General features: G+C 40.6%; 1 protein-coding gene and 1 pseudogene across 1 annotated transcript; one reads left to right on the top strand and one right to left on the bottom strand.

The window, feature by feature from the left end:
• Positions 1-2543: 2543 nt before the first annotated feature.
• LOC113175914 (SERPINE1 mRNA-binding protein 1-like) lies at positions 2544-3937 on the top strand (annotated as a pseudogene).
• A 5617-nt stretch (positions 3938-9554) lies between these two features.
• LOC144254578 (olfactory receptor 13C7-like) lies at positions 9555-10514 on the bottom strand. Its single transcript, XM_077797917.1, has one exon. The coding sequence runs from the start codon at positions 10512-10514 to the stop codon at positions 9555-9557; it is 960 nt and encodes a 319-aa protein (XP_077654043.1).
• Between the last annotated feature and the right edge of the window lie 1989 nt (positions 10515-12503).

Here is a 12503-nt window from a genome sequence, read left to right as displayed (position 1 = left end):
GCATTTGCAGGGAAATGGATAGCATTAGAGGAGATTATGCTAAGTGAAGCTAGCCAATCCCTAAAAAACAAATGCCAAATGTCTTCTTTGATATAAGGAGAGCAACTAAGAACAGAGCAGGGAGGAAGAGCATGAGAAAAAGATTAACATTAAACAGGGACGAGAGGTGGGAGGGAAAGGGAGAGAGAAGGGAAATTGCATGGAAATGGAAGGAGATCCTCATTGTTATACAAAATTACATATAAGAGGAAGTGAGGGGAAAAGGAAAAAAACAAGGGAGAGAAATGAATTACAGTAGATGGGGTAGAGAGAGAAGATGGGAGGGGAGGGGAGTGGAGGGGGGATAGTAGAGGATAGGAAAGATAGCAGAATACAACAGTCACTAGTATGGCACGATGTAAAAACGTGGATGTGTAACCGATGTGATTCTGTAATCTGTATACGGGGTAAAAATGGGAGTTCATAACCCACTTGAATCAAATGTATGAAATATGATATGTCAAGAGCTTTGTAATGTTTTGAACAACCAATAATAAAAAAAAGAAGAAAAAAAATTTAAAAATGTGTTGATGAACTTTCCAGAAAGTAATGGATACTCACAGACCAAACACTAAGTGAAATCTGGGGTCTAGAGACTTTAAAAGTATTCAAGTTTTTGGATTTTGGCTTGAGGACCCTTGCCAGGCTGCATGAACATCTTGACAGGCTCAGCCACGCTTGGGGATTTGACACGCAGCGGGAATTTGCACACGGGTGTTTCTTCCCTGCTCCCGTGTCATGGTCCTCTATACAGCAGCATTGATATCAGCTGGGTACTTATCAGAGATGTAGAATCTTGGACTCCACTACAAACTAATTGAATTCATACCTGCGTTTTTAATAGATCCTCCAAGTTGGGGAAGCACCCATCTGAGGAGCTTGTAGAATTTTCAATGGACATCTTTAAAAACATCCACCAGATGGCAGACTTGCAGCAGGCAACAGGTAGCTAGAGCCTCTTAGTGGCCTCCCAAGCTCCCTGGAAGTCATCCTGTAAAGTGGCATTAGAAGTTTGGGGTGGTTGCTCATGAACCATGAAGGACATGAATGGGAGAGAAGGCCCACAGGAGACCCCCTAATGTAAGTGCAATAGGTTGTGGATACAAGCCTTGGATTCCTCCTATTTGGGCATTCCCCAGGATTGTATGGTAAGTGGGATGGCTACGCACTTTTATTTTATAGTCAAAGAAATTGAGGTCCAGAGAGGGAAAGAGAGACTTAGCTAAGTGCTTAGCAGTTGAAAATAGTATTGGCTGCATAACTGGAGGGCAGATGGATGGCTGCCAGGCCTGGACCAAGAGTACCCTGTAGGGACAGGGCAGCCAGGATCAGCCAGCCATCTGTGCTGACCTGAGCAGCCTGCCTCCCCTCTCTCTTCCCAGTCGCCCTTTGAACAGTTCTCTTGTTTCCGCTGGGAGTTTGAAACAGCTGTTATAATGATTCAATTTGGACTGTTAATGGGCTCTCCACAATACTCAGGATCCCATATTTAACCCCTAAAGGGACAAACATTAGTCTTAATGGGAAACTAACAGGATTAGCTCTGGTTCCCAGGGTGTCCCCTGAGAATCCTGATGGTCTGAAGTCTCTAGCCAGTACTAGCTGAGAGTCATGATTCTTTTTTTTTTTTAAATTAAAGCCTTACAGTATTTGGGTTCATTTTGACAAAATCAGACATGCAAAGAATTTGATTTTAATTTCCACCCCACCCTTTCCTGTCCTCCTCTCTCCCCCTATTCTCCCTTATCTACTCTACTAAACTTCCTTTCTTCTATATATACATATAGATGAAATTCCCTTTGGCACCTTCAAATATGAACATACATGGTTTTGTTAAGTCCATCCCATATTTCCTCCTTTTTTCTTTCCTTCCTCTTTCACTTTTGCTCTCCTTCTACTCCATTGATCTCCTCTCTATCTTTTTGATATCCCGTCTCCTCCCCCACTACCTTCTCTCTCTTATTTTGCTCCAGCTTTCTTTCATATATGAGAGAAAACATTTAACTCTTGATTTTCCTGAGTCAGTTTATTTTACTTAGTATGATTTTTCTCCATTTCTATTTACTGGCAAATGCCATTATTTCATTCTTCTTTGTGGCTGAGTAAAACTCCATTGTGTGTGTGTGTGTGTGTGTATCTATCTCACATTTTCTTGATCCACTCGTCTATTGACTGGCATCTGGGTTATTTCCATAATTTGTGGCTATTGTGAATTTTGCTGCTATAAACACTGAAGTGTTTACTATATTGTTATAGTATGCTGATTTTAGATATTTTGGATAAATACCAAGGAGTGGGATTGCTGGGTCACATGGTGATTCCATTCCTAGTTTTGTGAGGACTCTCCATAGTTCTTTCCAGAGTGGCTGTATTAATTTGTAGTCACACCAAAACGTAAGAGTGTACCTTGGCCAGGCTGTCTTGTGGGAAGAGCTGAAGGAGGTGCTCTGGGTCGGGCTTGACCTGTTGCACTCGGTGGAAGAACGTGCCACCAAGCCACTGTCATGCCTGAGGACCTACGGGAAGGCTTCAGCTGCATGGTCACCAACAAATTCGACCAGTTATTTGACGACTAATCGAATCCCAATTCAGGTGCTGAAGGCAGTAGAGAATAAGAAAAAAAGAAGCCGATAAAGGTGGCGTTGGGGGACCTGGGACCAAGAGCACAGCTTAGGCCATGGCCCAGTCCATCTCCAATGTGGCAGGCAAACAGCTGTGTAAAGAGTCCCAGAAAGGCACTGTAGCTCAGCATTAGAGCGCTTGCCTAGTAGGCATGAGGCCCTCAGCACCACATAAAGATAAATAAAATAAAGGTATTGTGTCCATCTACAATTAATATATATTTATATATCCTAGAAAGATGCAAGAACTCACTGCCCCCCAACGTTGGTGTGGCTGACAAGAAAGAGAAGATGCAGCCAGCCATGGCGCTTGAGAAAGCAGGAATAAGAAGTGTTGGAAGAAGACCTAATCAACATTTCAAGGTGAGGGGATAGAAGACCAGATAATTTATAGAAGACCAGAAAGGTGACCACCTTATGAAAGAAAATTTGAGAAGCCACTTTTTGAAAAGGGTGAAGGAGGTGAATTTTCAGTTGAAAGATTATCAACCAACCCATCTGAGGTCAAGGAGATGGATTTTTTAAATATTTTATTTTTTAGCTTTAGATGGACATAATATTTTATTTTTATGTGGTGCTGAGGATTGAACCCAGGGCCTCACACTATGCTATGTGTGGGATCTATCTCTGAGCCACAACCCCAGCCCAGGGTGATTTGATTTTGGTGGCAAATGTAAATTTGATAGGAACAGTGGAAATGACAGCCTCTTTTTTACATTATAGTGACCTGAAGCATGAGGATAAAAGTAGAGGTAGCAGATCTCACCCCTGGGAACTGTCCAAGGTGAATTAACTGACTTGGATCAATCAAATGTAACCGAGGAAACATCTGAAGGTGAAGAACATCTAGGGGCAGACACTGAAAACAAGGAAAACAACGTTGAAGAGGTTAAGGCAGAGGGTCCAAAAGAGATGACTTTGGATGAAAGGAAGCCTATTCAAAATAAAGACGATGCAAAGGTAGAATTTAATTTTGTAAACCAAGTGAAGGTGCCAACAGGCAATGGAAGAAGGGATTTGTTCTCCATAAATCAAAGTGTAAAGAGGCTCATGCTGGAGATTTGGTTATGGACCATCATTTCAGGAAGCCAGCATGTGACATAATGTCTCAGCTAGAGATCAATTCTGGAGACCTAGGCCAATCAGGACTTGGTGACAAGGGAGGATGAAGTGGACCTGGGTTTGGTGGACTTCCAAATGGTGGCAGCAGGACTGAGAAGTCAAGCACTTCTGCCCCTGATGTGAATGACCCAGAGGCATCCCCAGCTCTGGCTTAACTGGATTCCATAAAACAACCTTAGTTCCTTTGTAGACCCTCCTGTTCAAAGCTTTTGCATGCTTAAAGATCCCAAAGGATAAACAAACAAACAAACAAACAAATAAATAGACTGTCATTCATACCATTCATACCTAAAGACTACAGACTGAATTTTGTCTGTTTTGGAAATGAACTTCTCCCACTACACAGAAGTAACAAATATGGCAGTCAGTTTTGTATTTAGAAATGTACTGGTAGCAGGGATTTTTTCATAATTTTCAGAGATTATGTATTCTTTTGTATTGCTGCTTGCAAATATGCATTTCCAAATTTGAAATATAGGTGTGAACAGCTTTCACTTCATTTGTGTTTTTTAATTAAGGATTTAGATATTCCCTCAATTACAAACTGGTTTTAAATATAGGGGGGAAAGAGTGTACTTTTCCCCCCACATCCTTACTATCACTTATTATTATTTGTATTCTTGATAATTGCCATTCTGACTGTAGTGTAATGAAATCTTTTCATACATTTCTTGGCTATTTGTGTTTCTTCTTTTGAGAAATTTCTGTTTAGTTCTTTTGCCCATTTATTGATTGGGCTGTATATTTTTTTGCATTGAGTTTTTAATTCCGGAATTAAAAAATTTAATTCTGGAATTAAAAATTAAAAATTTTATTCTGGAATTAATCTCCTCAGAGGAAGAGCTGGCAAAGATTTTTCTTCCATTCTGTTGATTCTCTCTTTTCTCTCTTAATTGATTCCTTTGCTGTGCAGAAGGTTTTTAATTTGATGGCATTTCACTTTTGGGGGGTATACTGTGGATTGAACTCAGGGGCATTCAACCACTTCGCTACATCTTCAGCCCTATTTTGTATTTGATTTAGAGACAGGGTCTCACTGAGTTGCTTAGCACCTCACTTTTGCTGAGGTGGCTTTGAACTCACAATCTTCCTCCCTTAGCCTCTAGCACTGCTGGGATTACAGGCATGCACCAGGCATTTCACTTATTGATTCTTGGTTTTATTTATTTTTATTTCTTGAGTTTAGGGGTTTTGTTGAGGAAGGTGGTTATTGCCCCTATATGATCGCGTGCCGGCCCTATGTTTTCTTCCAGCAATTGCATGGTTTCTGGTTAATTCCTAAGTCTTTAACCCACTTTGATTTGACTTGTGTGTAGGGTGAAAGATAGGGATCCAAATTCATTCTTCTATGTATGTATATCCAATTTTCACAGCACCATTTATTTAAAAGACTATTTTTTCTCCAACATATTCACTTGGCACCTTTGTGAAATACCAGATGACTATAAGTAGGTGGGTTTTTCTCTGTGTCTTCTATTATATTACATTGGTCATTATGCCTATTTTGATGCCAATATCATGGAGAGCCACTGATTCTTGGAGGAACTTTCCTCCCAATCTGTTTTGTTCTTTCAGCTATAAGAACAAAGACTTGCTCAAGCAAGATCAAGTAAAATTTTTTTCTCTTATTTTTTTCCCTAAGAATATACTTGGATTGATTAGAGGAATCACATAGAATTCAAGAACAGAGGTCTTAATAGATTTGAGGCTGTTTGAGCCTAAACAATATATGCCCAGAGTATAAGAAAATTAAAAAAATATCTTGGAGAAAATGAAGGATAATAATAACCCTGATTTCTATCCTATTGTTAACAGTTAGTAGGTATGTTAAATTAGTGCAACCATTATGGAAAACAGTATGGATATACCTCAAATAAATTTAAAAGAGAGTTTACCATGTGATCCTTCAATCCCCCCTTTTCCAAAGGAAAAGAAATGAAAAGAGCATGTGAAAGAGACATGTGCATTCCTGTGTTCATTGTAGCATTATTCATAATAGCCAAGATATGGAATTAACCTAATTGTCTATCAACAGATCAATAAAGAAATTATGGTATATAATACACAATGAAATACTATTTAACCTTAAAAAGGAGAGAATCCTATCATTTTTGACAATATGGATAAATCTATAAGACTCTGTGCTAAGTGAAATAAGCCAGACACATAAAGAAAAATACTGAATGATCTCACTTCTTCTGGAAATCTACAGAAACTGATCTCATACAAACAGTGATTAGAATGAATGTTGCAAGAGAGAAGGAGGATTTGGAAGTTAGAGGTCAAAGGTCACAAAGTTTTAGCTAAGAAGAACAAAAAAGTTCTGTAGGTCTGATATACGGCATGGTGACTATAGTTAATCCTACTGAATTGCATGCTTGAAATTTGCTAAGAGATGACAGCTTAAGTGTATTCATCACATACACAAACAATAACTCTAATGAGATGGTAGATATGTTGGCTTGATTCTGGTAATCATTTCACCATAATTATGTATATAACATTTTGTTTTATACCCTAAATATATACAATATTTGTCAATTATATATCAATAAAGCTGGAAAAATAACTATTAATAAGACTTGTTCTTAGCTATAATGTTAACATAGAGAATCAGAAGAAGGTAAAAACAAAGAAATGACAAAGAGAATGAGAGATACACGGAAACAACAAAGAGCCCAGACCCTCCCCGTTTCTCCTTGCTCACTGGGGTTACAACCTCTTTCCTCTTCTTCCTAGAACCTGCATCCCACCTCTCAATGGTGATGAGGGTAGAATTTTGGTCAGTTTAATGAATTCTAAGAGCAAGATTCCCATTTAAAGATTTTTATGAAAGGAAATTCTAGATCTCCTCTCACTATTCTCATGCACAAAGAGAGATTCAGTAGAGCTTGACTTTCTCTTTCCCTTCTTCTTCTAGAAAATCTACAGACTATTTTATCAGAAATTCTACATGAATGGAATCTCTGCAACCATCTAGAATCTGGGCATGAGCAGATTCTTGGAAGTCCAATTGCCGGACAGTACAAACATATCTTTGAGAGTATCTATGACACAGGAACTAAGATCTGCTCACAGGGTTTGTATTCAGGTAAATCCAAATACAAATGTGCAAGTGATTAAAATCACTGTCTCTTGGACCTGTCACATAACACATGTAATAAATCCATGAGACCTGGAGTTGTGCAAGCAGCATAGGATGCCCTAGGGATTGTGATACTGGAAGATAACTTTTTCATGGCCTCATTTCTTTATCCCAATTTCATATCAGTTGTTTTAGTCCATTTGCCATTGCTATATGAAATACCTGAGGTTGGGTAATTTATAAAGAAAAGAGATATATTGAGATCACAGTTTTGTAGACTGAAAGTCCAACATTAAGCAACTCTATTTGTTTGGCTTCAGGTGAGGGCCTCATGGCAGGTGGCATTGCAATAATGGAAGTGTGTGTGGAAAAGATCAGTGTAAGATAGGAAACCAAAGAGATTCAGGGACCAGACCTTTTTTTTTTTTTTTTTTTTTTTTTTTTTTTTAAATAACAATCCACGCTAATTGGAGCCTTAGAGAACTAATCTCATGCAAGGGTGATACCTCTAATGACTTAATTAACATTTGCTAGGCCCCATCTCTTAAAAGTTTCACCAACTCTCAATATGGCCACATAGGGACCAAGCTTCAAACACAGACTTTGGGGGACACATTCAAACAATATCCAAATGGTAGCTCTATATGTGGGACCAGAGTGAGAATCCCTGCCTTGAGAGAACAGCCCTGAATGGACCTCCACCATCCAGTCTAGACTACTTCTAGCAGAGGAGAGGGCAGCTGAGGCTCAGAGAAAGGAGCTCCAACTTTTAGCCCACTGCCATATTGACTCATTAGTTCATTTGTGGGTTTTTAAAAATTATTATTTGCTTGTTTGTTGCTTTGTTTGCTTGTTTCATTGAATGCCTAATATCATCCCACAAAGGATTTAAGATAACCCCCAAATACAGAGGCCTCCATATTAAAAATAGATCAGTGAGGAAATGGGGTAAAGGAAATTTGAAAGTAGCAAGAAGTATAACAGTACAAAGCCAGGAAGAGGTAAGAAGTACCTCAAAATACAGACCATAAAGAGGCCAATCTCTGTTGCAGAGTTCAGATGACATATCACATTGGGATCACTTGATCTCAAGATAAAAATTCAATTGTATGGGGTATGTCCTTTTATTTCTTTTCCTTAATCAAATTAAGTGAGACACAAGCCCCCAAATGACCAGGTTGATGGGAATCTTTAGTCTCCATCAGCAAGGAACGTCCGTCCTAACTTCTTAGTGATTTTCCCAAATCAGAAAGCCTTATCCAGGGCCCAGAAAATGATGGACATTTGTGGGTTTCCCACCCAGGATCCATTGCTGTATACCTTGTTCTTAACAACTCGAGATTTTCTTTTGTATAATAGCAGCCATAAGGTTTAGGTGAGATGGATACTGTCTTCAGGTTGGGAAGAGGATCCTGTAGTCAATCAGTTTTCATAATCTTATCCCACCTGCCACTGTGCTTGGTTTGTGGTTTGCCTCAGACCAATAACAGTGAACCTCAGGACACTTGTTCTCTAACTGAGGGAACCAATGGCTTCTACCCCATATGTGAGTCAGGATACTGCAGCCCCACAGCTTGCAGAAGCAATCCAATAACGCAGAGAAGAGTCATTCTGAGAACAAATCTGCTATGCGGAAGAGTGAGCAGTAAAGAAAATTTCAGAGCAAAGGGACTGGGGCCTGATTAACTAGGCCTGAAACTGGCCCTACTTTTAAATAAATCAAAATTATTTTTAAATGAATTTGAGTCAAGTTTCTCTTTTGTGCTACTGAAGATCTCCTGCCTGTTGCAGCATCCAATCTCTTATGCTGACAGACTCACAGCCTTTGATACTGTTCCTGAACCAATTGGGAGCAGGTCTGACTAATGACCAATGACAGCTGTGGAACTGAAGATTATTATAGCCCTTTTCTTTCTCCAAAATATTTTTAAAAATTTCTTTATAGTCTGGGCATACCTATGGGAATGTTGACAGTTATTATGCTGTGAGTGGTGTGGGTAGAAAAGATTGAGAGCTGCTGCCCCTGCCCCAGACATGGGGGTCTGTGTTTCTTACTGAACTGTTGAAGCTGGTGTGGGGAGAGAAGGGTGCAAACATTTCTTTGTGTTTCCTGACAGATAAGTCCCACAATTCAAGGTAAGACCCCTCTGTTCTTGGTGTTATGACTCGAGAATTCCTGTCATGGTACTATTGGCCAATAGCACACATTGTGTTGACATGGATGATATTTTTCGTACTTTTCTTACCAAACACAGGCATCTAGGATAATGCAAAAGCATGTACAGTTGTGCAGAGGGGGCAAATAGTGAACAGAAAGAACCCAATGTCACCAAAACCAGGTTTTATATCTGCCTCTTAATTTTGCACATACCAATAACTCTTCACAGATATGAACCAGCTCTGATGGCAGTGGACCAAAGATTTTGCAAACACGAAATAGTTATGGTACGATGTCACTGAACTTGAGTACAAAGTCAACAACTAGTCAGTATCTCCAAAAATGTTGTTACAAGCTTCCATGGCTTATGAAACCATAGGGAAAAAATTTAATTTTTTTTAGTCCTGGTCCCATGATCCATGACATAGACCTTGGAAAAGTCCCTCTCTACTTTGGGTTGTCATTTTTCCATAAGCACAATGAGGAGTTTGGAGGTCATACATTCTGTCAGTGTTAGATTTGATAATAGTCACTCAGTTAGGTGTTTTTGAGCTACCATGTTCTTCACAGCAGTCTTCACGTCCTTGTTCCTCAAGCTGTAGATGATGGGGTTCAGCATGGGGGTCACCACCCCATAAAACAATGAGATGAGCTTGTCTGCCAGGTCCTGCTTGTCGGCCCCCAGGGGGTCCTTGGACTTGGGCTTCCCATACATGAAGAGGATGGTCCCGTAGAAGACAATCACCACTGTGAGGTGGGCAGAGCAGGTGGAGAAGGCCTTTTTCCTCCCCTCAGCAGAGGGGATCCTCAGGATGGTGGCAAGGATGAAGACATAGGAGAAAGAGATGAACAGGACTGGGACTCCCAAGAAGATCACGTTGGCCACCACCATGCTGATCACATTGATGGAGATGTCAGCACAGGCCAACTTCAGGACAGCCAGGATCTCACAGGTGAAGTGGTTGATGACATTGTCCCCACAGAAAGGCAGTCGCATTGCTAAGGATGTCTGTACTACTGAGTTGGTGACACCAGCTGCCCAGGAGCCTGCAGCCATGGGCACATAGACAGCCTTGCTCATGACCACAGGGTACCTAAGGGGGTTGCAGATGGCCACATAGCGATCAAAGGCCATCATGCTCAGGAGAACACACTCTGTGGCTCCCATGGCAAAGGAGAGAAACATCTGCACAGCACACGCTGAGAAGGAGATGGTCTTCCTGGGGGTGAGGAAGCTGTCAAGAATGAGGGGGACGGAGGAGGTCGTGTAGCAGATGTCCAGGAAGGAGAGGTTCCCCAGGAAGAAGTACATGGGTGTGTGCAGGTGGGAGTCAAGGATGGTCACCAAGATGAGGACACCATTGCCCAACAGAATCACCAGGTACATGAGCAGGATGAGCACAAAGAATGTTTTCTCCAGCTTGGGGTGGGCTGACAGGCCCAGGAGAATGAAGCCCATCACCGGTGAGGTCTCATTGGATCTGTCCATGATGCATCTGTTCTGAAACCTATAGGAACTCAGAAGGAATTGTCAGTATTCTCTTATTCTAAAGTACCTAAGCAGACAAGCGAAAAACCTGTCCTCCTGAGCAACTGGAGAATAGCCCTGACAATTGGTCCATCCCAATGGAGTTCTAAGAATAATATAGTAGAGATCACTTTTTCTCTTCTGCTTCCAGTAAGAAGCAACAAGTTAATTTGGGCTAATCTTCCTGCAAATGTACACTGGAAAAACTGAACAAAATATGTAAAACATCTATGTAAAGACTTAGAGCGAGAGTAAGACAATGAGAAATCATAGGGTCATGATTCTGGGAAAAGCAGGGGCTCAGAGGAGTCAGCCTGGTCCTTAAGGCTGTGTTTCAGCTGGGGCATTTACAGTTTCTGGACAAGGCCACTGTGAGGCCATTAAGCTTCAGTAACAGCCTTGTGGAAATGGGGAGCATGTTTTAAAGTATGACACCCACTCTTCAAGACCCTTAACAAAGTTCCCTTTCTTTGGGATGGAACCCCAGAGGGTGGCACCATAGAAATCAGGCAAATCAGAAGAAAAGAAGCATTTGTAAGTGCCATAGTTCAACTCCAAATCTTTTTAAGCCCCGAAATTTGATTGAGGTGATCACAGATTTCTAGTGTTCCCAAATACCTGACAGAAACAAACAAATCCACTCTGAAGAAAGATACCATCAATCCACTCTTGAAAATATTTTCACAAATAATTTTGCAAATTCAACTGCTGACACACATTAAAAAAGAATAAGGCATACAAGGAGACAAGACAACCAAATGAAAACCAACAGAAATGAACAAAAACCTCAGAAAATAAAGGAGCCCTTTCCTTGGGGAATGTGGGAGTTGAGAGGATATCTCTGGTGATACCTGCTTTGAGAATCACCCCCACATCACCTTGACACCACAGTGCCAAGGTCTTAACATTCTACTGATCCTTTTTGTACATTTGAAATGGCGTGTGTGTGTGTGTGTGTGTGTGTGTGTGTGTGTGTGCTTGTACACTATGCCCAAATTGAATTAAAGTTATGGTGGAATCTTTCCTCTTGTCTTCATTCTTGATCTGTCTGCGGCAGAGGCACTGCTTTGTTCCTGAGATTCTCTGCAGAGCCCTGGTCCTGCTCTGGTAATTCTTCTTTTGGGGAAGCTTAACTCTCTCCTTAGAATTTTAAGTGCTCTTAAAACTAGTATTTTTTTTAGACTGTTAAAAAAAATACTTGTTTGCAACTTTGAGGGTGTTGGGGTTTGGGTTTTATTTGCATTGTATCTAAAATATGCATGAACTTCCTGTAAGAGCTGTCAGCAATCCAGCAACTTCCTCCATTGTTGCAGCAGCTCATCATGCCTGGGAAGCTCTAAGACACTTCTGTGTCGGTACTTAGCACATAGTAGCTGTGACCAAGCCAGTGCCATAATATTTCAATCCAGGTTAACAGACATTTATTGGACATCTATTATGGACTGGGCATAATTCTATATGCTGGGAACACTACAATGAAAGAAACAGTCCCTGACCTTGAAGAGCTCAAAAGCTAGTAGGGAATAGTCATGCAAACAAATAATTAGACAAGCAACATCATCACTTCAATCGTAATAGTTACCCCAATGCTCACAACAGATAGTGGGTCTATTTAGCAATTTGCTCCTTTGCCAATGTAGAAAGCTCCTTACTGCATTTTCTGATAGGCCTGCGGCCTAGATTTGACTATCTTAGTGATATGGGGCTCTTTACCTCTCTGCAAGTCTCAATCAGTTTTGAAGTGGTTGTTCTTGGTTATCCAGTTGAAATTCATCTTTTACAACTTCTGCTGCTTCTGTCATCTCAAGTACCTAGATAGTTAATCCCTCTGCCACACTGCAGCTCTCCAAGTATAGCTTCAGTATAGTTTAGCTTCAGTATAAAGATAAACAAGAATCTTTCTTCCCTTTTTTCCCTAAGTCTTTAAAAAAATAGCTACATATCTTTGAG

The sequence above is a fragment of the Urocitellus parryii genome, chromosome 4, assembly GCF_045843805.1.
Source record: "Urocitellus parryii isolate mUroPar1 chromosome 4, mUroPar1.hap1, whole genome shotgun sequence".
Classification (NCBI taxonomy): domain Eukaryota; kingdom Metazoa; phylum Chordata; class Mammalia; order Rodentia; family Sciuridae; genus Urocitellus; species Urocitellus parryii.
The sequence above is the reverse complement of the archived record's forward strand: the minus strand, read 5'-3'. Positions and strand labels throughout refer to the sequence as shown.

Bases quoted from the DNA above. Each gene is read 5' to 3' on its own strand.
- LOC144254578 (XM_077797917.1), bottom strand. From the start codon at position 10,514: ATGGACAGATCCAATGAGACCTCACCGGTGATGGGCTTCATTCTCCTG.